This window comes from Euprymna scolopes, unplaced genomic scaffold, assembly GCF_053919585.1.
Source record: "Euprymna scolopes isolate OS-2025 unplaced genomic scaffold, ASM5391958v1 sca287, whole genome shotgun sequence".
NCBI classification, from domain to species: Eukaryota; Metazoa; Mollusca; class Cephalopoda; order Sepiida; family Sepiolidae; genus Euprymna; species Euprymna scolopes.
The window spans coordinates 25,159-49,352 of record NW_027633310.1 but is presented as its reverse complement, the minus strand read 5'-3'; the positions used below and the strand labels follow the sequence as shown (position 1 = coordinate 49,352).

The following is a 24,194-nucleotide window of genomic DNA, read 5'->3' as shown; positions in this document are numbered from 1 at the left end:
GTATGATTGAACTTTTTTTTATACAAACCACCTAAGAGTAAATAACTATCTTTTATGTTTCTTGTTTATCTTAGTGATTGGCTGAGCTTCTTATTGCGGTTTCTACATGTTATTGTTGGAATTGCTTGGATAGGCTCATCATTTTATTTTAATTGGTTAGAAAATAAACTACAGCGACAACATCAGAGAAAGGGTATTGCTGGTAGTTTATGGGCTGTACATGGTGGTGGTTATTATTATGTAGAAAAATATCAATCTTATCCAGATAAGCAACCTGAAAATTTACACTGGTTTAAATGGGAAGCTTATATTACATGGCTCTCAGGCTTCTCTTTATTGGTATTTTTATATTATCTTAATGCCGATCTTTATTTGCTTTCATCCTCATCACTTATTACTCTTTCACCCACGTATGCGGTAGTAGTCAGTGCTTTAGGTCTAGTAGGTGGGTGGCTTATTTATGATGGTATGTGTCGTTTGGGTGTGCCACGATATCCATTAGTTTTTGTGGCAATTTTATTTGCATTAGTGCTTGTTTTTACTTATTTATATAGCTTAGTTTTTTTACCCAAAGCAGTGCTTATCCAAATAGGATCAATGATGGGAACAATCATGGTAGCAAATGTGTTTTTTGTCATTATTCCTATGCAAAAAAAATTGGTTAAAGCCTGTGATAAACAAATAGAGGTGAGTCCAAGGTTTCGATTGAAGGGTTATTATCGTTCTCGGCACAATAACTATTTTACTTTACCCGTCATAGCCATGATGATTAGCGGACATTATCCACATTTATATAGTAACAATCACTTTTATTGGACAGTATTGGCTGTGGTGATTATTGCCGTATTAATTAGGCATATTTTTAATTTGCGAGGAAAAGGTAAGACTTTTCGCAAAGAAGTATCATTAGTGAGTATATTAATTATTGGACTTATTGTGATAATGGCTCCTACGCAACAACTTAAGCAAGATAATACACCTATAGATTTTAGTCAAGTTCGACAAGTAATTAATCAGCGTTGTGTGAGTTGTCATAGCTCAAAACCCAGTCAGGTAGGATTTGCTTATCCGCCACTTGGTTTGATGCTCAATAACGATGTATGGATTAAAAAAAATAGAGAAAAGATTTATCAATATGCAGTGAGGAGTAAAGTCATGCCACCAAAAAATATCACGAATATGACCGACGGGGAGCGTCACATTTTACAGCTATGGTATCAAAATAATGTAGGGAAGTGATGCAGTTTTATCGTAGTTCATTATTTCATTGTGTTGAAAAAAATGGGAGCATTCAAGGTGAGTATTACGCCGATGGATTGCTCGTTATTAATGAGGGTAAAGTCTTAGAAATAGGTGATTACGATGTGCTTTGTCATCAATTTCCTCAAGAAGTTTTGCAAAAAAAATTGCAAAACTTTCCACACCATTTAATTATTCCTGGATTGATTGATGCTCACGTGCATTATCCACAATATAAGGTTATTGCAAGTTTTGGTAAAACTTTATTACAATGGCTAAATGATTATACTTTTGTTGAAGAGCAGAAATTTCATCAAGAGGACTATGCTAAACATATTGCAGAATTGTTTTTTACAGAATTATTACGTAATGGCACTACAACAGCTATGTCTTTTTGCACCTCACACAGCCAATCAGTGGAAGCATTTTTCGATATTGCCCAAAAATATGGGATGCGTATGCTAGGTGGTAAGATGATGATGGATAGTCATGCTCCAGAGTCTTTATGCGATAGTGTTGAGAGTAGCTACAATCAGTCTAAAAAACTCATTGAGAAATGGCATAATAAAAATCGACTGCTCTATAGCGTTTCGCCACGTTTTGCTTTAACTAGTTCATCCAGTCAGCTATCCATGGCAGCACGGCTAATGCGAGAATATAACGGAGGCAGTCAGGCAAAAGATGGGGTAAGAATGCAAACTCATCTAAATGAGAACACAGATGAAATTAGTCGGGCAAAAGAGCTTTACTCACAATATGAGAATTACTTTGATATTTATGATAAACATCATCTATCAGGTGAAAATTCTGTTTTTGGGCATTGTATTTATTGTGAGAATGAAGAGTTTAAGCGTATGGCAGAAAGTGGTTCAAAAATTGCACTTTGTCCAACTTCAAATTTGTTTTTAGGAAGTGGCTTATTTAATATGCAACGATTAGATGAGCATAATATACCCTATGCGATTGCAAGTGATGTGGGTGGTGGTGATAGTTTTTCATTATTTAAAGCGATGAATGAAGCGTATAAAATAGGAGCATTACAAGGGTATAAATTAGATAGCATCAAAGCATTATATTTATGCACATTAGGTGCATCAAAAGTACTTAATTTAGAACATTGTTTAGGTAATTTTGAAAAGGGTAAAGAGGCAGATTTTGTGGCGTTAAATTTACAAGCTACTCCCTTAATTTATGAGAGAATACAACCTGATCAAACTATTGAAGAACTTCTCTTTACGTTAATAACGCTTGGTGATGACCGCTTAGTTGATAAAGTCTATCTTTTAGGTGAAGAGATAAAAATACAATAAAAAGTAGATTATGGCAAAACTTTCTACTCATGTTCTTGATACCATGCGTGGTAAACCATCAGAAGGATTGGTAATACATTTATATCAAATTTTTGAGGATGGAGATAAGACAAAAATAAATTCAATCATAACAAACAAAGACGGTCGTTGTGATGCGCCTTTATTAGATAAGCAATCTATACGACAAGTCACTTATGAATTGGTTTTTGAAGTTGAGTCGTATTTTCATAAACATGGCGTACATGATTATTTTTTTAAAGAAATTGTGATACGTTTTTATATAGAAAATAGCGAGGAAAATTATCATATTCCCTTGCTTCTTTCTCCCTATGGCTACTCAACCTATCGAGGCAGTTAGGCATGGCTAAATTTTTACTAAACCAACAAGAGCAAGCTGTGGATTTATCAATGGTTGATGTGAATACGACTGCTTTACATTTTTTACGAAATCAAGGTTTGATTGGTACAAAAGAGGGGTGTGCTTCAGGGGATTGTGGAGCATGTACAGCCGTAGTTATTGAGCTTGCTGATTCAGAACATAGCTTGCTATTTAAGAGTGTTAATACTTGTATGACCTTGGTGCATAACTTAGCAGGTAAATGTTTAGTCACTATTGAGGGAATAGCTAAGCCTAATCAATTGCATCCCATACAACAGGCTATGATCAATTGTAGTGGATCACAATGTGGTTATTGTACACCAGGTTTTGTGATGGCTATGTATGTTTGGTTTACTAATTATCAAGCAAATGATGAGGTTAATCAAGAGGAAATAGAAAAAGTATTGAGTGGTAATTTATGTCGCTGTACAGGTTATCAACCAATTATTGAAAGTTGTTATCAAGCAATTAAACAAAAAGCTAACTATCAAGATAATTATAATAATCAGCAAATGATTACTAGGCTAAAAGAATTACAAAAATCTATTGCTGATGAGTCCTCCAGTGGGTCAACAATGTCAACTTTCTTTAGTCCGACTTCTCTTGCTCAATGTAGTCAATATATTGCAGATTATTCCAAAGCTAAAATTATTGCCGGGGGGACTGATTTACTTTTGCAAAATAAACAACTGGAACAAGTCATTAGTTTACAAAATGTGCCTGAGCTATCGATGATTAGTGATGAGGTTGAAGCATTACATATTGGAGCAAGTGTTACGCTTAATCAAGCATTGCCATTAATCATCAAATATTTTCCTCATAGTCAAGCGTATTTACATCGTTTTGCCAGTACCCAAATTCGTAATTATGCAACCTTATGTGGCAATATTGCTACAGCATCACCAATAGGTGATTTAGCCCCATTTTTTATTGCTTTAAACGCTCGTTTATTATTAAGAAAAGAGCAGCAAACTAGAGAGATGGCAATTAAGGACTTTTTCATAGCTTATCGGCAAACCGCTTTGCAAAATAAAGAATGGATACAAGGTATTATTATTCCAAAATTACAGGCTAATCAGCATTTTTATACCCATAAATTATCCAAGCGTTTTACCGATGATATATCTATTGTGAGCATGGCAATGATGATCACTTCTCAGGAGAACAATAATCATGATTTTGTCGTGGTTTTTGCTGGTATGGAAGAAATACCTAAGCAAGCGAATAAGCTGATGAGAATGCTTATATCACAATGCAAAGGTGTGAATATTCGTGAACTTGATTATCAGTATATTAATAAACTATCTACTGATATCTTAGAATCCATTAAAGAAGAATTTACACCATTAAGTGATGTGCGTGCCCAAGCAGAATATCGCCTAAATATGGCATCATCATTGGTGCAAAGAGCCTTGTTACAACACAGTAATCAATTAACGGATTCAGAACTATGATGAAAAAAACATCTCTAGAAGCCGATTCTCTTGTTCCTTTTGTTCCTCATGAGAGTGCCATTGGGCATGTAAGTGGTTCAGCCTTATATCTTGATGATCAGAATTTTCCATCTAATACGCTTCATTTAGCATTTGTATTAAGCAAGATTGCACATGGTCGCATTATTTCCGTGGATGCTCAACATGCCTGTTCTATGTTTGGAGTAAAAAGTATCTTAACAGCAAAAGATATTGAACAAGAGTGTCAGCAATTTATGATTGGTCCTATAGCGTGTGATGAACCATTGCTTGCTAAAGATGAGGTATTATTTTATGGTCAAGCTGTGTGTGTGGTAGTTGCCCAAACTCACCAACAAGCTATGCAGGCTGCGGCTGCTGTGCAAGTTAAGATAGAAGTATTAAAACCAATTGTAACCATACAGCAAGCAATTGATAAACAAAGTTACTTTAAAGATCCGATGGTAATCAGCACTGGTGATGTCAACACAGCAATTAGCCAATCAGATCATAAAATAACGGGTGCATTATCCATTGGTGGGCAAGAGCATTTTTATTTAGAGACACAAAATGCCTGTGCTATCCCCTCGGAGAAAGATGAAATGATAGTGCATTCCTCTACACAAAATCCCACAGAGGTGCAACATCTTGTTGCTGATGTATTAGGTGTGCCAATGCACTCTGTTGAAGTCATTACTCGACGCATGGGAGGAGGATTTGGTGGCAAGGAAACCAATGCCTCACAAATTGCCTGCTTATGTGCATTAATTGCAAGAAAATATCAACTGCCAGTGAAGGCAAAGCTACCTCGTTATGAAGATTTTTTGATGACAGGTAAACGACACGATTTTCAAGTGAATTATGAAGTAGGTTTCAATAATCATGGTGTAGTAACAGGGGTGATGATAGATTATTATGCTCGTTGCGGCTATTCGCTGGACTTATCGCATGCTATTATGTCTCGAGCCTTGATGCATGCGGATAATTGCTATTACTTTGCACATGCGAAATTTCGTGGATTTTTATGTAAAACACACACGCATTCCAATACTGCCTTTCGTGGTTTTGGTGGTCCTCAAGGGATGCTAGCAATTGAAAATATCATGCAGGAAATTTCTCAATACCTTAATGAAGATGCGAGTATTATCCGTCGACGAAATTACTATCAGCTAACGCACAATAATACCACTCCATATCAGCAAACTGTTGAAGATAATATTATTCAACAACTGAGTTCACAATTGCTGGAAAGTTCAAACTATCATCAGCGACGACAAACGATTGAGAAATTTAATCATGCAAATCAAATATTTAAAAAAGGCTTAGCTTTTTCTCCAGTTAAATTTGGTATTTCCTTTAATAATACATTTTTAAATCAAGCCGGTGCATTGGTGCATATTTATAAAGATGGGAGCATTTATTTAAACCACGGTGGAACTGAAATGGGGCAGGGGCTTTTAACCAAAGTAGCCCATATTGTTGCATGTGAATTTTCTGTACCGATTGAACAAGTTAAAGTTTCTGCAACCAACACAGCTAAAATACCCAACACCTCAGCAACTGCCGCCTCATCAGGCTGTGATTTAAATGGCAAAGCGGCACAGATTGCCTGTCAACGTATTAAGCAAAATATGCAAAAATTTGCTTCTCAATATTTTGCTTTGAAAGATGTATCAATTATCTTTGATGAGGGTCAGGTTAATATTGATAAGCAATGCATAGCATTTACAGAGTTTATCAAGCTATGCTATATGAATCGTGTGGAGCTTTTTAGTAATGGTTTTTATAAAACTCCTAAAGTTCATTATGATGAACAAAACTCCATTGGTCGCCCATTTTATTACTATGCCTATGGGGTAGCCGTTAGTGAGGTATTACTGGATTGTCTTACAGGGGAATACAAACTCACTGCCGTGGATATTTTGCATGATGTGGGTAAATCTATTAATCTAGCTATTGATAAAGGGCAGATTATAGGTGCTTATACCCAAGGATTTGGTTGGTTATGTACGGAAGAATTGAAATATAATGACCTTGGTGAGTTATTAACAACGGGATCTTCAACCTACAAAATCCCTTCTGTCAGTGATATTCCCAAACATTTTAGCATTAAAATCCAACAACAATTTACGGCTAAAGAAGACACCATTTTTCGCTCAAAAGCAGTAGGTGAGCCACCCTTGATGCTTGCTATTTCAGCTTGGCTTGCCATAAAAGATGCCATTTACAGTGCGGCAAAGTCTCAACCTCATTATGCCCCACAAAATAAAGAAAAAAATATTGCTAAATTACAGACACCGGCAACCTTCGAGCAGGTTTATAAAAGTTTACAGAAATAATCCTCAACAGGATATTCCATAAAGTTTCCCTTTTATCAGTATGACAGTTGATTCTGTATAGGTATCTATTTATGGTATCTCTACTAATCATCTATATGTTAAGGTGTTAAGAGATATTGAGTCCTTGTTTCTTAGAAAAATCTTCTTAAGATGCAGGTAAAGATAACGTCTGTATCCATTAAAATAATAACTAATTCTAAAAACTATAAAAAATGTGCTATGTTTTCTCGTCGTCAATTTATCAAAACTATTGCTGTTTTACCCATTCTTTCTAAGCTACCCCTTATTTCAGCCAAAGCCATGGAGCTTCGTGCGGAAGCGGTAAAAAGCCAGCTATTGCCAGATAGTCCAGCAATTGATTTTTGGGGGTTTAATGGCTCTACACCCGGGCCTAGTATACGCATAAAAAAAGGAGGAAAAGTAACGACTAACTTTAAAAATAAACTCACACAGAATTCCTCCGTACATTGGCACGGCATCAGAATAGCTAATAATATGGATGGTGTCCCCAATTTAACTCAAGCTCCAGTTAAACCAAATGGTGAATTTTTATATGACTTTGTTGCACCTGATTCAGGTACTTATTGGTATCATTCACACGATCGATCATTGGAGCAAGTTGCACGTGGGCTTTATGGTGCATTAATTGTGGAAGAAAAAAATCCTCCTAAGGTGGATCATGATATCATTGTCTTTATTGATGATTGGCGGTTGAATGCTCAAGGTAAGCAAGAAGGTGATTTTGATAATTTGCACGATCAAGTACATAGTGGCAGGATGGGTAATTTTGCCAAAGCACTTTTTCGTGGTAATAATGCACCAATTAAACAAAATCAACGCATTAGACTACGTTTGATTAACGTAGCAACAGATAGAATATTCCCCATTGCGTTAACTGGAATAAGCGGCAAGATCGTTGCCTACGATGGCATGCCATTAAGTACAACAGAACCACTTAAGAAACTGATTATTTCACCTGCTCAGCGTGTTGATATTATCGCTGATGTGAGTAGCAACAAAGAAATTTCCGTGCTGTATTCAGAAGAAAATAACATAAAAATTGGTAGCTTAGCTATTGAAGGTAAAGCTAAAAAAAGTAAATTACCGATCCCTATCCTAGAGCCGAATAAAATGATTTCTCCCAATATCTCGCAAGCTACTAACCTTGATATGGTGATGGAGGGAGGAGCGATGAGTGGTAAGATTAGTATGCAAGATGTGAACAATGGCAAGGCATGGATGTTTAATGGTGTGGCTGGCATACATAAAAAACCTTTTCACCAATTCAAAAAGAACCAAACTGCTGTGATTGATCTCATTAATGATACTCGATTTCCGCATGCCATTCATCTACACGGTCATCATTTTCAAATACTCAATAAACAAGGGGAACTTTCTCCTTGGCGAGATACTACGTTAGTGGAATCAGGCGAAAGTCAAAAAATCGCTTGCGTTTTCAACAATCCAGGGAAGTGGCTTTTCCACTGCCATATGCTGGGTCACCAAGCATCAGGAATGAAAACATGGGTGAAGGTGGTTTAATCAAATAAAGTAGAGACGTCCATTGTTGGCGTCTCTTATTATCGGACGTCTCCGTAGGCGATAAATTAAAACGCAATGAATCTTGGAGATGCGATTTATCGCGTCTCTACAAGGTGGAGTCGGTGAGGTCATTAGCAGGAGGACGATAGCCGGGAATATTGCCTTGCACACGGTAGATTTCAATTTTTTCATCTAAGCTAATTTCTCCGGGATTTGAACCAATTTCGTATTCAGGGACGTTCATATTATGTTTTTGATAGAGTGTTATCCAGTGGTTGAGCAAGTGTCCATTTTCATTTCGAAAATTCATTGGGATGGTTTTAAAAAACTCTTGATTGTTATTAGCAAAACGGAACATATTGACAATGAGTTCACTGCAATAAAGAGCCTCTTTATCTGCGAGATAGAGGGTGTTATAAGGCACGGAGAGTTGTTTAAGTCCATATTCAATGGCAGAGGGGATGAGATGTCGGTAGGGGGATTTGAGGCGTCCGAGCATGTAGCGTGGAGATTGATGATTAAATTGAGATTCTTGCATAAAGTCTTGGATAGAGGTGAGTTTTACTTCAGGTTCAACTGCTTCTAAGACGTCAATTTTTCCATTATCATTATTTATGGTGAGAATACCAATATGGTTAATGCGAGCACCATGGTATCCATTGGTTACCTCAGAGATGGCATTATCAGGTGGACCGATAAAAGAAAAGATGAGATCGCCGTGTTGCATCATTTTTGTATTAGAGGTTAAGTTAGGGTTTGGCAGTTTGGCGAATGTGTGATGAGGAAAGATTGATAGGTTCTTTCATATCGGTAATACACAGTTGCCCATGTTGATGAGAATTTTTAGAGAGAGAGAGATTGTCTATAAAGGTGGTGGTAGAAACAGCGTAATTTTCTAACCATGATTGTAAGGGAGAAGGAATGGATGAGGGTTGCCGATAGCCTAAGCGATTAAAAATCAGCAAGTGGCAGTATTGCAGAATATCTTGCCAGTCTTTCCATAGATGAATAGTATAGAATGCATCACTTCCCATGACAAATATAAGGGTATCTTGTAGAGAGTCTTGTTTAATAGATTTTAAGGTATCAATGGTAAAAGATTGTGCCTGAGTAGAGTGTATTTCTCGATAGTCTGCTTGTAAAAAATCATGTTGTTGGATTGCTTGTTCGATTGCCTCTATTCTAGCGTGTGTTTGCACAGTGGTATCAATTTTTTTCAAGGGATTGTCTTTGCAAGGAATGAGAGTGATGCTGTTGAGGTTGAGCAATTGGATGCTTTCAAGTGCTAATTGGATGTGTCCTTGATGAATGGGGTTAAAACTTCCTCCGAGAAAAGCTCGAATCATAGCAATTTATTTTGTGCCAGTTTCGTTTGGTGTATCTTTAGGGGCGAGTTTCTCCTTGCCCAATAACAATGTATTTCTCATTGGTGAGACCTTCTAATCCTATTGGTCCTCTTGCGTGTAGCTTATCGGTACTGATACCAATTTCAGCACCAAGTCCATACTCAAAGCCATCAGCAAAGGCGGTTGAGGTATTCACCATTACCGAACTAGAATCCACTTCTTTCATGAATTTTTGAGCTTGCTGGAAATCATTGGTAATAATGGCATCAGAGTGTGCTGAACCATAATGATTAATGTGTGCAATTGCTTGATCGCTATTGTCCATGATTTTAATGGAGAGTATGGCATCAAGATATTCAGTTTGCCAGTCTTCTTCAGTGGCAGGGATGATGTCAATAATCTTGCAGGTTTGTTCACATCCTCGTAGTTCAACGTTTTTATCGTGATAGCGTTTACTCAGTGAAGGGAGGAGGTTTGGGGCAATTTCTTTGTCGATTAATAGTGTTTCCATGGCATTACAGACGCCATAGCGACGGGTTTTTGCATTAAAAGCAATATTTTCTGCCATGGTTGAATCAGCTGTTTTTTCTATATAAGTGTGACAAACTCCGTGCAGGTGTTTCATTACAGGAACTTTGCTATTTTCACATACTGCACGGATTAATCCTTCACCACCTCGTGGAATAATGACATCCACATACTCAGGTGATTGCCCCATCATATGAATGAGGGAGCGGTCGGTTTGTTCTAAAAGTTGTACAGCGTGTATAGGAACATTTGTATCATTCAAGGTATTTTTAATGCATTGATAAATGGCAATGTTGGAATGTATCGCTTCAGAGCCACCACGTAAAATACAGGTATTACCTGATTTAAAACACAAAATAGTGGCATCAATGGTGACATTTGGACGTGATTCATAGATGATGGCAATAACCCCAAGTGGTGAACGCATTTTTCCTACTTGAATGCCAGATGGACGATAACTCATCTTGCTTATTTCACCAACGGGGTCAGGCAACTCAATAACTTGGTGAATACCAGCAATCATTTGATCAATTTTGGCATTATCTAAACTTAATCTATCTAAGAGAGCAGCACTGAGTTGCTTGGCTTTACCATTATTGAGATCGACTTGATTTTCTTGCAAAATGAAGTCACGTTTTTTATCAATTTCTTTTGCTAATGCTACAAGAGTTTGATTTTTTTGTTTCGTTGATAATGTTCGCATAATTTGCGAAGAATTAGCCGCATTTTCTGCAATATTTTGCCACAGTTGAGTGATTGAGCTATTCATTGAGTTGCTACATGATTTGATTTAAAATTAAAAGATTAATTACATTTTACAACTATTTGTTTAATCAATGAAATCTCCTGAATTACTTCTTCCTGCTGGGAGCTTAAAACACATGCGTTTTGCCTTTGCTTATGGGGCAGATGCGGTGTATGCCGGACCGCCTCGCTATTCTTTGCGTGCAAGAAATAATGAATTTGGTATTGATAATTTACGCATTGGTATTGCTGAGGCTCATCAACAAGGTAAGCAGTTTTTTGCAACCATTAATTTGATGCCACATAATTCGAAAATCAAAACATTTTTGCATGATATTGGTGAGATTATTAAGCTCAAGCCAGATGCCTTGATTATGGCAGATGCAGGGTTGATTATGTTGGTGCGAGAGAATTTTCCCGAGATGCCTATACATCTTTCTGTGCAGGCAAATGCGGTGAATTGGGCAGCAGTAAAGTTTTGGAATCAAGTGGGTATCCAACGGGTAATTTTATCCCGTGAACTCTCTTTTGATGAGATTGCTGAAATTCGTCAGCAGTGTCCTGATGTGGAATTGGAAGTATTTGTGCATGGGGCATTGTGTATTGCTTATTCTGGGCGTTGTTTGCTTTCAGGTTATTTCAATCATCGAGATCCTAATCAGGGGACATGTACAAACTCTTGCCGTTGGAATTATAGCGTTCATGAAGATCAAGGAGAGGCAGGTGTGGATACGAATATTAAAGATATCACTGCCCCCAAACCAATTAACTCAATCAATGTTTCACAACCCTATTTATTAGAGGAAGCCAATCGCCCAGGTGAATACATGCCCATTGAGGAAGATGATCATGGTACCTATATTATGAATTCAAAAGATTTGCGAGCCATACAGCACATTCCAAGATTGGTAGAAATGGGTATTGATTGTGTAAAAATTGAAGGGCGAACCAAATCATGTTATTATGTAGCACGCACCGCACAAACTTATCGTCAAGCCATTGATGATGCTGTGGCGGGTAGGGAATTTGATCCCAATTTATTAGGTACATTGGAAAACCTTGCCAATAGGGGGTATACCGATGGTTTCTTTCAACGTCATCAATCACAAGAATATCAAAATTATATTGACTCACATTCACGTAATCGGATTCAACGGGTGTGTGCTGAAGTGGTAGATTATGAAGCACAAACAGGCATCACAAAGATTTTAAGTAAAAATAAAATGCGTTTGGGTGATGAGGTGGAGATTATTTCACCGAATGGTAACTATTTTCATGTGATTGATCATCTACAAGATCATAAAGGTCATCCCATTGAAGAGATTAAAGGAGGAGGGGTAGATGCTCAACTTATCTTACCTAAGCAAGAATCCCCTTTCACCATGCTTGCTACGAATTTATAAATCATGTGATTTAACATAAAAAAATCATTATATGGTTAATGCTACTATCTTCCTATGTGGCTTATGCAGAAAGCAATTCTATCAAAGAATTAGAAAAATCTTGTGAGGGTGGTAATGTAGAGGTGTTTTCCAATTTGGGAATACTCTATGAACTTGGTGATGGAGTCGAACAAAATTATTCGAAGGCGGCTAAATTATATGCTAAAGCTTGTCATTTAAAATCAGAGGAGGCTTGTCAATTCTATGCTAAGTTTGATTAGGTTGTGTACATTCCTTTACTACGTAGACAATCAGGCTTAAGTGATACGACACATAGCATATAAAAAATCCATGTACCATTCACCATTAGAATTAATGTATTCTGTAGAGAGGTCTCATTGTTGGCATTTTCTATCACAACCAACGTAGAGACGTCCATTTATGGCGTCTCTTGTATTGTTGGTCTCTCGTTCGTAGGCGGTAAATGAAAACGCGATAAATCTTAAAGACGTAATGAATTGCGTCTCTACGAATATCATATTGTATATTTTTATAGTTCTGTGGGGTCTAGACGGAGAGACCAGCGTAGTCTAGATGGGCGTTGCCAGTATTTGATGGTGGAAATGATGTGTTTGAGTAATTGATGTAGGGGTTGTCTCTTTTTGCTGTGGATGAGAAATTGTATGCGAAAATGGATATTGATGCGTTCAATACTAGCAGGTACCACAGGGTAGAGAATAATAAAATCACTTAACTGATGTTGCTGAATGTAGTGATTAGCTAATTGATGTGCTTGTTTGATAAATTGTTCTGCCTTGCTTTGATTGGGGCATTCAACTCTAAGTAGGGCTTGTGGGTAATAAGGAGGAAGATGGCTCTCTCTCCGTTGATTCATCAGCATTTCAGCACTTCTTAGGTAGCCATATTGGAATAGATTTTGTAGGGTTGGGTGTTGAGGGTGATGGGTTTGTAGGAGTACCTGTCCACGTTTTTTTCCTCTACCGGCACGTCCGGTAACTTGGGTAATGAGTTGAATGAGTTTTTCTTCTGTGCGGTAATGGGGGCTGAGTAGCCCTTGATCGGTGTTGATGATACCAACTAGGGTTACATTGGGCATGTCGTGTCCTTTGCTTACCATTTGTGTGCCGAGGAGAATGTCAATTTCATGATTGTGCATGCGTTTTAGGATGGTTTGCATACTGCCTTTGTGTTTGGTGCTGTCTCGATCTAAGCGAGCAATACGTGCCTCAGGAAATTGTTCACAGATAAGTTCTTCAATTTTTTCTGTGCCTTCACCAAGGGTTCTTAAGTCATCAGAATGACAGGCAGGACAGATAGAATGAGCAGGTGCTCGCCAGTCACATAAATGGCAATGTAAGTGGTTGCCTCTGCGATGGTAAGTTGGGGGGCGTTGGCAGTGATGACATTCTGGTATCCAACCACAGGAATGACAGATTAATACGGGGGAATAGCCACGGCGATTGAGAAACAGAATGCTTTGTTCTTCTTTTTTTAGGTTGTTTGTTATTTCATCAATGAGTATATCGCTAAGCACAGAGCGTCTTTTACGCATGTCAATAAAACGGATGTTGGGAAAATGGCTTTCTCCGGCTCGCTTAGGTAGAGAAAGTTGTTGGTAGCGTTTTTGGTGAACATTGTGCAGGCTTTCAAATGAAGGAGTGGCTGATCCAAGTAAAATAGGAATATCTTCTTGTTTGGCACGCATAACCGCTACATCACGGGCACAATAGTGTACGCCATCGTGTTGACGGTAGGAGTCATCGTGTTCTTCATCAACAATAATTAAACCTAAGTTATCTAAGGGAGTAAACACTGCCGAGCGTGTGCCGAGAATGATTTGTGCTTTTCCATGCTTGGCGGCATACCACGTAATTTCTCGTTTTTTAGCGGTGCGTTCGGAATGATAGACAAATAAATCATTAAATCGCTCATTAAAGCGTTGAATATTTTGCTGAGTGAGTGAGATTTCTGGAATAAGAATAAGAACGTGCTTGCCTTGTTTGATATAGTGCTGGGTGAGTTGTAGATAAACTTCGGTTTTTCCGCTTCCAGTAACTCCATTGAGTAGCCAAGGATGAAAGCCTCGTGGTTGATTAATTACCTGTTCAATAGCGTGTTGCTGATCTGGGTTGAGTTCATGAAATTGGCGAGCTTTTGTTAAATTTTTGCTTGGTTTTGAGGCATGGTTTATTTCCTCATCAGTGGGTGGTTTTTTATTTGTCCAAAAGTGTCTAGGTAAGGCTGTTTGCCAAATAATTCCATCCCAATGATGATAATAGTTTGTCATCCATTGTATCAGTTGAATGAGTTTTGCTGGAATGATAGGTTGCTTATCAATTATCTCAGCAATATTTTTTAGCTTGAATGTGTCTTTTTTTGAGAGTTTTCCTGTGTCTATTTTTTGGCATGTATAAACAATTCCTATTCTGATTTTTTTTCCAAGAGGAACGGCAACACGACAGAATTGAGGAATGGGTGATTCAGCTTGATAACTTAGTGTGTTTACCGCTAGTGGCAGTAAAATGTCTAGGCGGTACATTAAGCAGTCAATAGCTAATCAAGGAATAAGTTTTTGTTTGAGGAGTTTATTAACTTCAGCAGGATTGGCTTTTCCTTGGCTGGCTTTCATGATTTGTCCAACAAAGAAGCCAAATAATTTGTCTTTACCGCTGAGGTAGGCAGCAACTTGTTCAGGGTTGTTGGCGATGACTTCATCAACCATTTTTTCAATAGCTGCTACATCGGTGATTTGCTTGAGTCCTTTTTGTTCAATGATTTGATCGACATCTCCACCATTTTCCCACATGTGTTCAAAAATATCTTTGGCTATTTTTCCAGAGATGGTGCTATCAGTGATGCGTTGAATAAGTTTGCCAAGTTGTGTGGAGTTTACGGGGCTTTCATGGATATAGAGGTTATCTTGATTGAGCATGCCAGAAAAATCGCCCATGACCCAGTTAGCACAAATTTTATAATGATTGCCAACAACTTGACAGACTTGTTCGTAAAAATCAGCAATTTCACGTGAGGCAGTGAGGACGTTAGCATCGTATTGGGAGAGTTCATAATCATTTTGGAAGCGTTCACGACGTGCATCAGGGAGTTCAGGTAAGTTACTTCTTGCTTGATCAATATCTTTTTCAGTGATGACTACAGGAAGTAAATCTGGGCAAGGGAAATAACGATAATCATTGGCTTCTTCTTTGCTACGCATGGAACGGGTTTCTCCTTTTTCTGAGTCAAAGAGGCGTGTTTCTTGTATCACTTCTTTACCATTATCGAGTAACTCGCTTTGTCTTTCTATTTCATATTCGAGTGCCTTTTCTAAGAATTTGAATGAGTTGATATTTTTGATTTCCGCTCGAGTACCAAGTGGTTCGTTTTGTTTGTGTAGGGAGATGTTTGCATCCATACGAAAAGATCCTTCTTGCATATTGCCATCACAAATATGTAGATATTGCACAATGGCATGTATTTTTTTAGCATAAGCAATGGTCTCTTCAATAGAGAACAGATCAGGTTCGGAAACAATTTCCAGCAAAGGTGTTCCTGCTCGGTTTAGATCTATACCACTTTGGTTAATGAAGTTTTCATGTAATGATTTGCCGGCGTCTTCTTCTAGATGTGCACGTGTGATACCCACTATTTTGTTAGTTTTATCAGCTAAAGTGATGGAAATATTTCCTTTGCCAACAATGGGGTGTTCGTACTGGCTGATCTGATAGCCTTTTGGTAAGTCAGGGTAGAAGTAGTTTTTACGGGCAAAAATGGATCGTTTACCAATCTCTGCTTCAATGGCTAAAGCAAATTGAATTGCCATATTTAGTGCTTCTTTGTTTAATACCGGAAGTACACCGGGTAAACCTAAATCAATGGCACAGGCTTGAGTGTTTGGTGGTGAGCCAAATTTAGTAGAGGCTGGGGAAAAGATTTTTGTTTTAGTGGCTAATTGAGCGTGAATTTCTAAGCCAATAACGGGTTGCCAGTGAGTCATGATTTATTATGGTTTATGATAAAAGTGATAATGGTTTTTTTTACTCAATTAAACTTTTTAGCTAAAGTTAGGAGGTGTTTGCTTATGCCAATCAGTCTCTTTTTGATAGTGATGGGATAGGTTAAGTAGAAGGTGTTCTTCTTTATAGTTACCGATAAGTTGCATACCAAGAGGTCTTTTTATGTTATCAAATCCAATAGGCATAGAGAGGGCAGGTAAACCGGCAAGATTAATGGGAATAGTAAATATATCTTCCATATAAATACTGACTGGATCTTGATCGTTGCTATCAAGATTAAATGCCGATCCCGGCTTGGTAGGTAGCAGGATGGTATTGACTTGTGAAAATAGTTGTTTAAATTCGTTGGTGATGATTTGTCGGACTTTTTGTGCTTGTAAATAATAGGCGTCAAAGTAGCCAGCTGATAGCACATAGGTGCCTATCATTAAGCGTCTTTTTACTTCTTCACCAAATCCTTCAGAGCGTGTTCGTTTATATAAATCAGTTAAATCTACAGGGTTTTCGCAACGATAACCATAACGCACGCCATCATAACGAGAGAGGTTTGATGATGCCTCAGCTGAGGCAATAATATAGTATGCGGCAATAGCACTATCTAAATTGTTGATGGTGATGTCAATAATTTCACAGCCCAGAGATTGGTAGAGTTCAATGGCTTGTTTTAAGTGTTGAATGTTTTCTTCTCCAACAACTTCTTTGTTATCTTCAAAAAGATGATAAGGAACGCCTATTTTTAATCCTTTAATGGAGTCTTCTAAATGTTTAGTTGTGCTAGTTTCAGGTTGTTCAATTGAGGTAGAGTCTTTTTCATCGTAACCGCTAATGACGTCTAATAAAAAGGCACAATCGACCGCACTTTTTGCCATCGGACCACCTTGATCCAGACTGGATGCAAAAGCAATCTGTCCCCAACGAGAAACCACACCATAAGTTGGTTTCAGTCCTGTAATACCACAGCATGATGCTGGTTGACGAATAGAGCCGCCTGTATCTGTGCCAACTGATAGAGGGGTTAAACCTGCTGCAATGGCGGCGGCTGACCCACCAGATGAACCACCAGGAATAGCTTGTAAATCCCATGGATTATGGGTATAGCCAAAGTAACTGGTTTTAGTGGTTGACCCCATAGCAAATTCATCCATATTGAGTTTGCCAAGTAGAGGCATGTTGGCAGATAGGATTTTAGCTGTAACTGTTGCATGATAAGGTGCAATGAAATTTTCCAGCATTCGGCTTGCACAGGTGGTACGTCCACCATCCACACAATAGATATCTTTCAATGCGATAGGAATACCTGTCATGATATGGCAATCTCCTTTAGCCAAAAGCTTATCAGCTTGTTCGGCTTGTTTTAAAGCATTATCTTGGTTAATGCTGATATAAGCTCGAGTTTTATCATCTAAGCGTTCAGTACGGTTGATAAAATGTATGGTGAGTTCTTTGCTGCTGATTTCTTTTTTTGCTAGCTTTTCGCTAAGTTCTTGGACAGTAAGTTCGTGTAGTTGTGCCATTGTATTAGGTAGGGGAGTTATTCGATAATCGTTGGGACAAGGTATAAACCGGCTTCAGTTTGCGGGGCATTTTCTTGCATTTTTTCTCTTTGATTTTCTTCGGTAATCACATCTTCTCTTAAACGCTGAATGCTTTCTAAAGGGCTTGCCATAGGTTCAATATCATCAGTCTTGACTCGGTTGATCTTATCCACTAAATTAAGGACTTGATTAAATTGTTCAGTAAATTGTGGAAGTTCAGACTCGTTAAATTGTAAACGAGCAAGGTGTGCAATTTGGTTGATGTTTTCAATTGAGACAGACATGAAGCAAGTATTTATAATTTACGTTTAGTGATAAAAATGAGGAGCATTCTCATTATCCTCAACTCATTATCCTCAAGGAATCGAAGAAATAGTACATACATTATAATTGTACAGTGATGATGTTGATGTTCTGAGTATATCAGGTAAGTAATTTTTTACTTATTGGAGAGACCTTTTTTAAAGATGCTTTCTATAAGTTAACTACGGGATGGATTACATAAGATTTTTAAATTAGTGAAATAGGGAAAATCTTGTAAGCATAACTTAACATCAGTGCTTAAATTTGACAGAATGATTCTGTTTCTTTAACAAACGTTTTCTTTAATTATGTTTAATTTTATTCGTGGACTATTTTCACAAGATTTATCTATTGATCTTGGTACGGCTAATACGCTTATCTACAGTCGATCGAAAGGTATTGTATTAAATGAGCCTTCAGTGGTTGCTGTACGTGCTAATTCTCGTGGTCAAAAAAGTGTTGTGGCTATTGGTGAGTTAGCGAAAACTATGTTGGGTAGAACGCCCGGTAGTATTGAGGCAATTCGTCCATTAAGAGATGGTGTGATAGCTGATTTTACGGTAACCGAGCAAATGCTTGATTATTTTATTCGTAAAACTCATCAAAGTCGCTTTTTAACACCAAGTCCAAGGGTGTTGGTATGTGTGCCGTGTAGTTCAACACAAGTAGAGAGAAGAGCAATTAGAGAGTCAGCATTAGGTGCGAATGCAAGAAGAGTTTATCTTATTGAAGAGCCACTTGCCGCGGCAATTGGTGCTGGTTTGTCGGTTAATGAAGCTTCGGGTTCTATGGTAGTTGATATTGGTGGTGGTACCACTGAGGTTGCAACATTGTCATTAAATGGTAGTGTTTATGCTGCATCAACTAAGGTTGGTGGTGATTCAATGGATGAGGCGATTATTCGGTATATACGTCAGCAATATGGTACGCTTATTGGAGAGGTTACTGCAGAGCAAATTAAGATGGAGATAGGAGCCGCCCTCGTATCAGATTCAACTGAAGAGAAAAAAATGGAAATACATGGACGCAGTATTGCTGAGGGAATTCCACATGCCATTGTGCTAAGTCGTAGTGAAATTGCTGAGGCATTGGAAGAACCTGTTAATCAAATCATTGTTGCTGTGCATACAGCTTTAGAAAAAACCCCTCCCGAATTAGGTTCAGATATTGCAGGTAAAGGAATTACCTTAACAGGTGGTGGTTCATTATTGTATCAGCTTGATAAACGCATTACACAAAGTACTGGTATACAGTGTGTGGTTGCAGATGATCCGCTAACATGCGTTGCTCTTGGTGGAGGAATGGCGTTAGAAATGTTGGATAAACATAAGTTAACTGATATTTTTACTGAAGAATAACAAGTGTTTTCTATCAGCTTACATGGATGTTAATTATCTAAAAAAACATAAGAAAATATCCATTGCTCTATGGGGATTTCGCTTGTCTCTGCTTTCACCTTGAATTTTAATGACAGTTAAATGCTGAAGCATAATCTTGTAAAGGCTGCTCGTCGAGGAGATTTTTTAAAGTATGCTTCTTTGGTTTTGGTTTGTTTTGGGCTGATTTTTTTACAAAAGCAATGGAATTATTCTTTTGCTTATCTCTATTCGCTTTCTCAACCAATTAGAACCATTCCTGATACGTTTTTAAATTGGTATGAAAAGTTTGAAAAAATCAGACTGAGTGAGGAGGAGAATTTACAAGATCGTATTGATTATTTAGAAAATCAAAATACATTATTGACTTCACAAGTTTATCAATTGTCTTTGATTAAGCAACAAAATGAAGAATTGTTAAAGTTTTTGGGAGTCAAATCATTAATTCCAAATTTTGCGGTTAAATTAGCAGAAGTTAAGAAAATTGCCAATAGACAATCTCCCTATGAAATAAGTATCAATCTAAATGCTGAGGATGGTATAGAAGTTGGGCAGGCAGTTATCAATAATCAAGGAGTTATTGGTCAGGTAAGTTATGTTGGTGTGTATAGTTCTCAGGTATTATTGTTGTATGCACCATCTATGTCTATTTCTGTTTATAATAAGCGAAATGGCTTGCGTGCTATTGCATATGGTTCATCAATAGGTATGCGTTTGCAATCACCAGATAAGAGATTGAATATTTTGCCAAATGATTTGTTTGTCACTACAGGTTTAGGCGGAGTTTTTCCAGCTGGATTTCCTGTTGCTACAGTTGAATCAGTTGAAACTGGCCGTTATATGATTACCAGCAATATTCGCTCTGTTGTACCATTCTCCAGCTTAAGAAAAGTGTTGGTGCTGATTCGTAGAGATTAATCAAGTTAGAGTTATGAATTTTATTTCAATCGTTATTGTGGTAATTTGTGCGATGTTTTTAAGCATTTATCCATTTCCAAATGATATTATTTTATACACACCCCCATGGATGCTGGTGATGGGATTACTTTTTATGTATCGCCTGCCTTTGCAATTTGGACTTGGATGGATGTTTTTATGTGGTATTGCAAGTGATGTATTGACGCATGTTTATCTTGGCTCTGAGGCATTTCTTTTTATAACCATAGGTCTGCTGTTTAGAGTTTTGATGGTGTTTTTTTCTTTTTCTGGTGGTATAGGAAAGGTATTTTTAACCGTGTTGTTTATTATGATTTATGAGGTGTTAAGAGTACTTCTTTTTGCTTGGTTATATGATCAAAATATATTTCTCATTCATTATCAGCCAATTATTTTTTCTGCTTTTTTAGGGATTGTTTTGCTACTAATTTTACATAATTTTCTTCCTAAACCCCAAAACCTTTCTAAATTTTAAGATGAAGTTTAGAAAACCTAAATCAACGATTCAATTAAAAAATTATAGAGCGATTTATTTCCTTTATCGAAATAGGACGTTTCAGCTTGCATTTTTCACTTTGATAATAGTCTTGATACTGATTTTTCGCTTATTTGATTTACAGGTATCAAACTATATAGAATTTCAGAAACAATCTGAGAAAAATCGTTTTTCTTTTGTTCCCATCACGCCTTATCGTGGACGTATATTTGATCGTAATGGTGAAGTCTTAGCAGACAATAAGGCACGTTATGAATTACGCATTAACAATAAAATTCAACGAGATAAAATAAAAAAAATCATCCATGATGTTAGCATTAAACTGGGTTTAAATGATGAAAATTCTTGGTACTTATATAAGAAAAATAAGCGATATAAACGCAAACAGCAATTTGTCTCTTTTGCCATTCTTAATGATGAGGAGGCTGCACGTTTTTCAAATATCAGCTTTCTTTATCCAGAGATTAGTTTAGATTATAAAATCGTGCGTATCTATCCTTACCATCATGTTGCTGCTCATATATTGGGCTATGTTGGACTTGTTGGTGATACAGATTTAAATGATAATGCGTTATTTGATAAGCAGAGTGATAGTAGGAATTTTACGTATGTGGGAAAAAACGGATTGGAACGTTATTATGATCGTGAATTGCGTGGGAAAGTAGGTCATAAAATTGTTGAAGTTAATGTAAATGGTAAAAGAATTAAAGATATTGAAATTGAGCCAGCTACAGATGGTGCAGATTTGCAGCTTACCATTGATGCACGATTGCAAAAGTATGTTGATGAGCAAATTAAAGACTTAAAGGGATCAGTTGTTTTGATGGATGTATCAAATGGCGATATATTAGTAATGAGTAGTGCTCCGTACTATGACAATAATGTGTTTATTTCAGGGGTTGGCATAAAGGAGTTATTTCAAAATAAGAATAAGCCTTTACTTAATCGGGCCATTAAGGCTCAGTATCCACCGGCATCGATCATTAAGCCTTTTGTTGCTTTAGCTGGATTGCATTATAAACTCTTAGAGGCTAATAAGAAATTTTTGGCAAAGCCATATTACCAAGTAAAGGGTAATGAACGCCGTTTTCATGACTGGAAGAAAGGTGGGCATGGTTGGGTAGATTTGCATGAAGCAATGGCAAAATCTTCAGATGTGTATTTTTATGATTTGGGTAACCGTATAGGGATTGATCGATTAAGTTCATTTTTAGATCAATTTGTTTTTGGAAAAAAAACTGGCATTGATGTGTTTGGAGAATCCTCGGGAATTTTACCAAGTCGTGATTGGAAATATGCAAGTAATGGAGGAAGTTGGATTGATGGTGAAACGGTGATTACTGCCATTGGTCAAGGTTATTTTTTAACCACTCCTTTGCAGCTGGCTGTTGCCATAACTACATTAGCTAATCATGGAGAAGTAGTATTTCCTTCTTTGGTGAGTTTTAATTCTAAAAAAACAAAATCTCGTTCCTCACATCGAGTTAAATGGTATGATGAAAAAGATTGGAAAAGTGTAAAATCTTCCTTGTATGATACGGTTAACCAACCTTATGGAACTGCTCATAAAGTCATGAAAGGTACAGTTTATAGTTTAGCAGGTAAAACTGGAACTGCACAGATTGTGAATCTAGCTCAAGATCCTAATAAGCGAGAAAAACAAAAAGAGAATCTTAAGGAAAAGTTTCGAGATCATTCATTGTTTGCTGGTTTTGCGCCTTATAAAAATCCTAAAGTGGCTATTGCAGTGGTCATAGAAAATGGTGGAAATGGTTCAGGTATTGCAAGTAAAGTGGCAAGAAAAGTATTGGATAAATATTTTCAGTATTATTAATGGTTGATTTTTTGCATAAAAATATTGCTAGTCGCAAAGGAGATTATATTGCTCCGGAGTTGGTTGGGCGTACTCGCTCTTGGAAACCAGCCATTGATTTATGGATAGTATTATTCTTTTTAAGCTTTTCTGTTTTTTCTGTTGTCATGATTTATGACCCAGAAACCTCATCATACTTGTATAAGAAACAGATAATTAATTACCTTGTGGCATGGGTATTTTTTCTTGTAGTAAGTCAAATACCGATATACATAGTTAAGTTATTTTCACCCTATCTTTATGTAAGTGGGATTTTATTGCTTATTGCAGTTTTTCTTTGGGGAGTTGAAAGCAATGGTTCACAACGCTGGATTGATTTTGGTGTGGTTAATTTACAACCCTCTGAATTTTTTAAATTTCTTCTCCCATTAATGTTGGCGTGGTGGCTAAATTTGGCTGATGAATATGCAATAAGTAGATGGTTTGCTTGGATTGTGGTATGCATGGTTATTTCTGTATCAGTTATATTAATTGCGATTCAGCCTGATTTGGGTTCTGCATTGATGGTGTTAATGTCAGGATTAGTTGTGATTTTTTTAGCAGGATTGCCTTGGAAAATTATTATGGCAGGGGTTACGGTAATGGTTTTGAGTTTTCCGCTATTGTGGAGCAATATGCATGCCTATCAAAAACAAAGAGTATTAACTTTTTTAGATCCCTATCAAGACCCCTTGGGTTCAGGCTATCATGTTATTCAGTCAATGATTGCTATTGGTTCAGGAGGATGGGTTGGTAGTGGTTGGTTGCAAGGTGGTCAATCACGTTTAGATTTTGTCCCTGAGAAGCATACTGATTTTATCTTTTCAGTGATTGCTGAAGAGTTTGGCTTTTTAGGTTCGGTAGCATTAATTATGGTTTATATAGCATTAATGTATAGGGGATTATCTATCTCTATTGCCTCAACAAGCCATTTTTCTCGTGTATTAGGGGTAACGTTAAGTGTGGTGATTTTTATGTATATGACTGTTAATATTGGTATGGTATTAGGTTTATTGCCAGTTGTTGGCTTACCATTGCCATTAATGAGTTATGGAGGAAGTTCATTAATAGCCTATGCAATTATTTTAGGTTTGCTTTCATCAATAAAATGCCATGCTATTGAGAAAAGTGCGACGCATTACAGAAGATAATATAGAATTATGAGTAAAAAAATATCTATACGAAACTTCCATCATTATTTTATTGCTAGTTTGCTTTTTTGTTATGCAACTGCTTTTGGGCAAGGGCAACATAATATGGAAAAAAGTAGAGAACATCACAAATATTTAGATGTTCGGGCAATGGAAGACTTTATTGGTAGATTTAAAAAAGATGTTAATGAAAATGATCTTAGGCGTTATTTTTATGAGGAATATGAATATAATCCAAAAGTTATTGAACT

The 24,194-nt window shown here is 37.1% G+C and overlaps 10 protein-coding genes across 10 annotated transcripts; 6 read left to right on the top strand and 4 right to left on the bottom strand.

The window, feature by feature from the left end:
• Nucleotides 1-1,238: 1,238 nt before the first annotated feature.
• On the top strand, nucleotides 1,239-2,549 carry LOC145274209 (guanine deaminase-like). Its single transcript, XM_080127367.1, has one exon. The coding sequence runs from the start codon at nucleotides 1,239-1,241 to the stop codon at nucleotides 2,547-2,549; it is 1,311 nt and encodes a 436-aa protein (XP_079983493.1).
• A 360-nt stretch (nucleotides 2,550-2,909) lies between these two features.
• LOC145274208 (xanthine dehydrogenase/oxidase-like) lies at nucleotides 2,910-6,718 on the top strand. Its single transcript, XM_080127366.1, has 2 exons — nucleotides 2,910-4,353; nucleotides 4,401-6,718. The coding sequence occupies exons 1-2, from the start codon at nucleotides 2,910-2,912 to the stop codon at nucleotides 6,716-6,718; spliced, it is 3,762 nt and encodes a 1,253-aa protein (XP_079983492.1).
• A 495-nt stretch (nucleotides 6,719-7,213) lies between these two features.
• LOC145274206 (multicopper oxidase MmcO-like) lies at nucleotides 7,214-8,260 on the top strand. Its single transcript, XM_080127365.1, has one exon. It carries the CDS (start codon nucleotides 7,214-7,216, stop codon nucleotides 8,258-8,260), a length of 1,047 nt encoding a protein of 348 aa, XP_079983491.1.
• Nucleotides 8,261-9,643: 1,383 nt separating this feature from the next.
• On the bottom strand, nucleotides 9,644-10,903 carry LOC145274205 (gamma-glutamyl phosphate reductase-like). Its single transcript, XM_080127364.1, has one exon. It carries the CDS (start codon nucleotides 10,901-10,903, stop codon nucleotides 9,644-9,646), a length of 1,260 nt encoding a protein of 419 aa, XP_079983490.1.
• Nucleotides 10,904-10,970: 67 nt separating this feature from the next.
• On the top strand, nucleotides 10,971-12,281 carry LOC145274204 (tRNA hydroxylation protein P-like). Its single transcript, XM_080127363.1, has one exon. The coding sequence runs from the start codon at nucleotides 10,971-10,973 to the stop codon at nucleotides 12,279-12,281; it is 1,311 nt and encodes a 436-aa protein (XP_079983489.1).
• Nucleotides 12,282-12,810: 529 nt separating this feature from the next.
• On the bottom strand, nucleotides 12,811-14,820 carry LOC145274203 (replication restart protein PriA-like). Its single transcript, XM_080127362.1, has one exon. The coding sequence runs from the start codon at nucleotides 14,818-14,820 to the stop codon at nucleotides 12,811-12,813; it is 2,010 nt and encodes a 669-aa protein (XP_079983488.1).
• Nucleotides 14,821-14,838: 18 nt separating this feature from the next.
• Nucleotides 14,839-16,275, bottom strand: LOC145274202 (aspartyl/glutamyl-tRNA(Asn/Gln) amidotransferase subunit B-like). Its single transcript, XM_080127361.1, has one exon. It carries the CDS (start codon nucleotides 16,273-16,275, stop codon nucleotides 14,839-14,841), a length of 1,437 nt encoding a protein of 478 aa, XP_079983487.1.
• A 57-nt stretch (nucleotides 16,276-16,332) lies between these two features.
• On the bottom strand, nucleotides 16,333-17,808 carry LOC145274201 (glutamyl-tRNA(Gln) amidotransferase subunit A-like). The gene has a single exon (XM_080127360.1). It carries the CDS (start codon nucleotides 17,806-17,808, stop codon nucleotides 16,333-16,335), a length of 1,476 nt encoding a protein of 491 aa, XP_079983486.1.
• Nucleotides 17,809-18,440: 632 nt separating this feature from the next.
• LOC145274200 (cell shape-determining protein MreB-like) lies at nucleotides 18,441-19,490 on the top strand. The gene has a single exon (XM_080127359.1). It carries the CDS (start codon nucleotides 18,441-18,443, stop codon nucleotides 19,488-19,490), a length of 1,050 nt encoding a protein of 349 aa, XP_079983485.1.
• Nucleotides 19,491-19,610: 120 nt separating this feature from the next.
• Nucleotides 19,611-22,774, top strand: LOC145274198 (peptidoglycan D,D-transpeptidase MrdA-like). The gene is made up of 2 exons (XM_080127358.1): nucleotides 19,611-20,096; nucleotides 21,065-22,774. Exons 1-2 carry the CDS (start codon nucleotides 19,611-19,613, stop codon nucleotides 22,772-22,774), a joined length of 2,196 nt encoding a protein of 731 aa, XP_079983484.1.
• The last annotated feature ends 1,420 nt before the right edge of the window (nucleotides 22,775-24,194 follow it).

Bases quoted from the DNA above. Each gene is read 5' to 3' on its own strand.
- LOC145274204 (XM_080127363.1), top strand. From the start codon at position 10,971: ATGAAATCTCCTGAATTACTTCTTCCTGCTGGGAGCTTAAAACACATG.
- LOC145274201 (XM_080127360.1), bottom strand. From the start codon at position 17,808: ATGGCACAACTACACGAACTTACTGTCCAAGAACTTAGCGAAAAGCTA.
- LOC145274206 (XM_080127365.1), top strand. From the start codon at position 7,214: ATGGATGGTGTCCCCAATTTAACTCAAGCTCCAGTTAAACCAAATGGT.
- LOC145274202 (XM_080127361.1), bottom strand. From the start codon at position 16,275: ATGACTCACTGGCAACCCGTTATTGGCTTAGAAATTCACGCTCAATTA.
- LOC145274198 (XM_080127358.1), top strand. From the start codon at position 19,611: ATGCTGAAGCATAATCTTGTAAAGGCTGCTCGTCGAGGAGATTTTTTA. The intron at 20,097-21,064 runs GTAAGTTATGTT...TTTGATTTACAG, and splicing joins ATCAAGGAGTTATTGGTCAG to GTATCAAACTATATAGAATT.
- LOC145274203 (XM_080127362.1), bottom strand. From the start codon at position 14,820: ATGTACCGCCTAGACATTTTACTGCCACTAGCGGTAAACACACTAAGT.
- LOC145274208 (XM_080127366.1), top strand. From the start codon at position 2,910: ATGGCTAAATTTTTACTAAACCAACAAGAGCAAGCTGTGGATTTATCA. The intron at 4,354-4,400 runs GTAATCAATTAA...AAACATCTCTAG, and splicing joins AAGAGCCTTGTTACAACACA to AAGCCGATTCTCTTGTTCCT.
- LOC145274200 (XM_080127359.1), top strand. From the start codon at position 18,441: ATGTTTAATTTTATTCGTGGACTATTTTCACAAGATTTATCTATTGAT.
- LOC145274209 (XM_080127367.1), top strand. From the start codon at position 1,239: ATGCAGTTTTATCGTAGTTCATTATTTCATTGTGTTGAAAAAAATGGG.
- LOC145274205 (XM_080127364.1), bottom strand. From the start codon at position 10,903: ATGAATAGCTCAATCACTCAACTGTGGCAAAATATTGCAGAAAATGCG.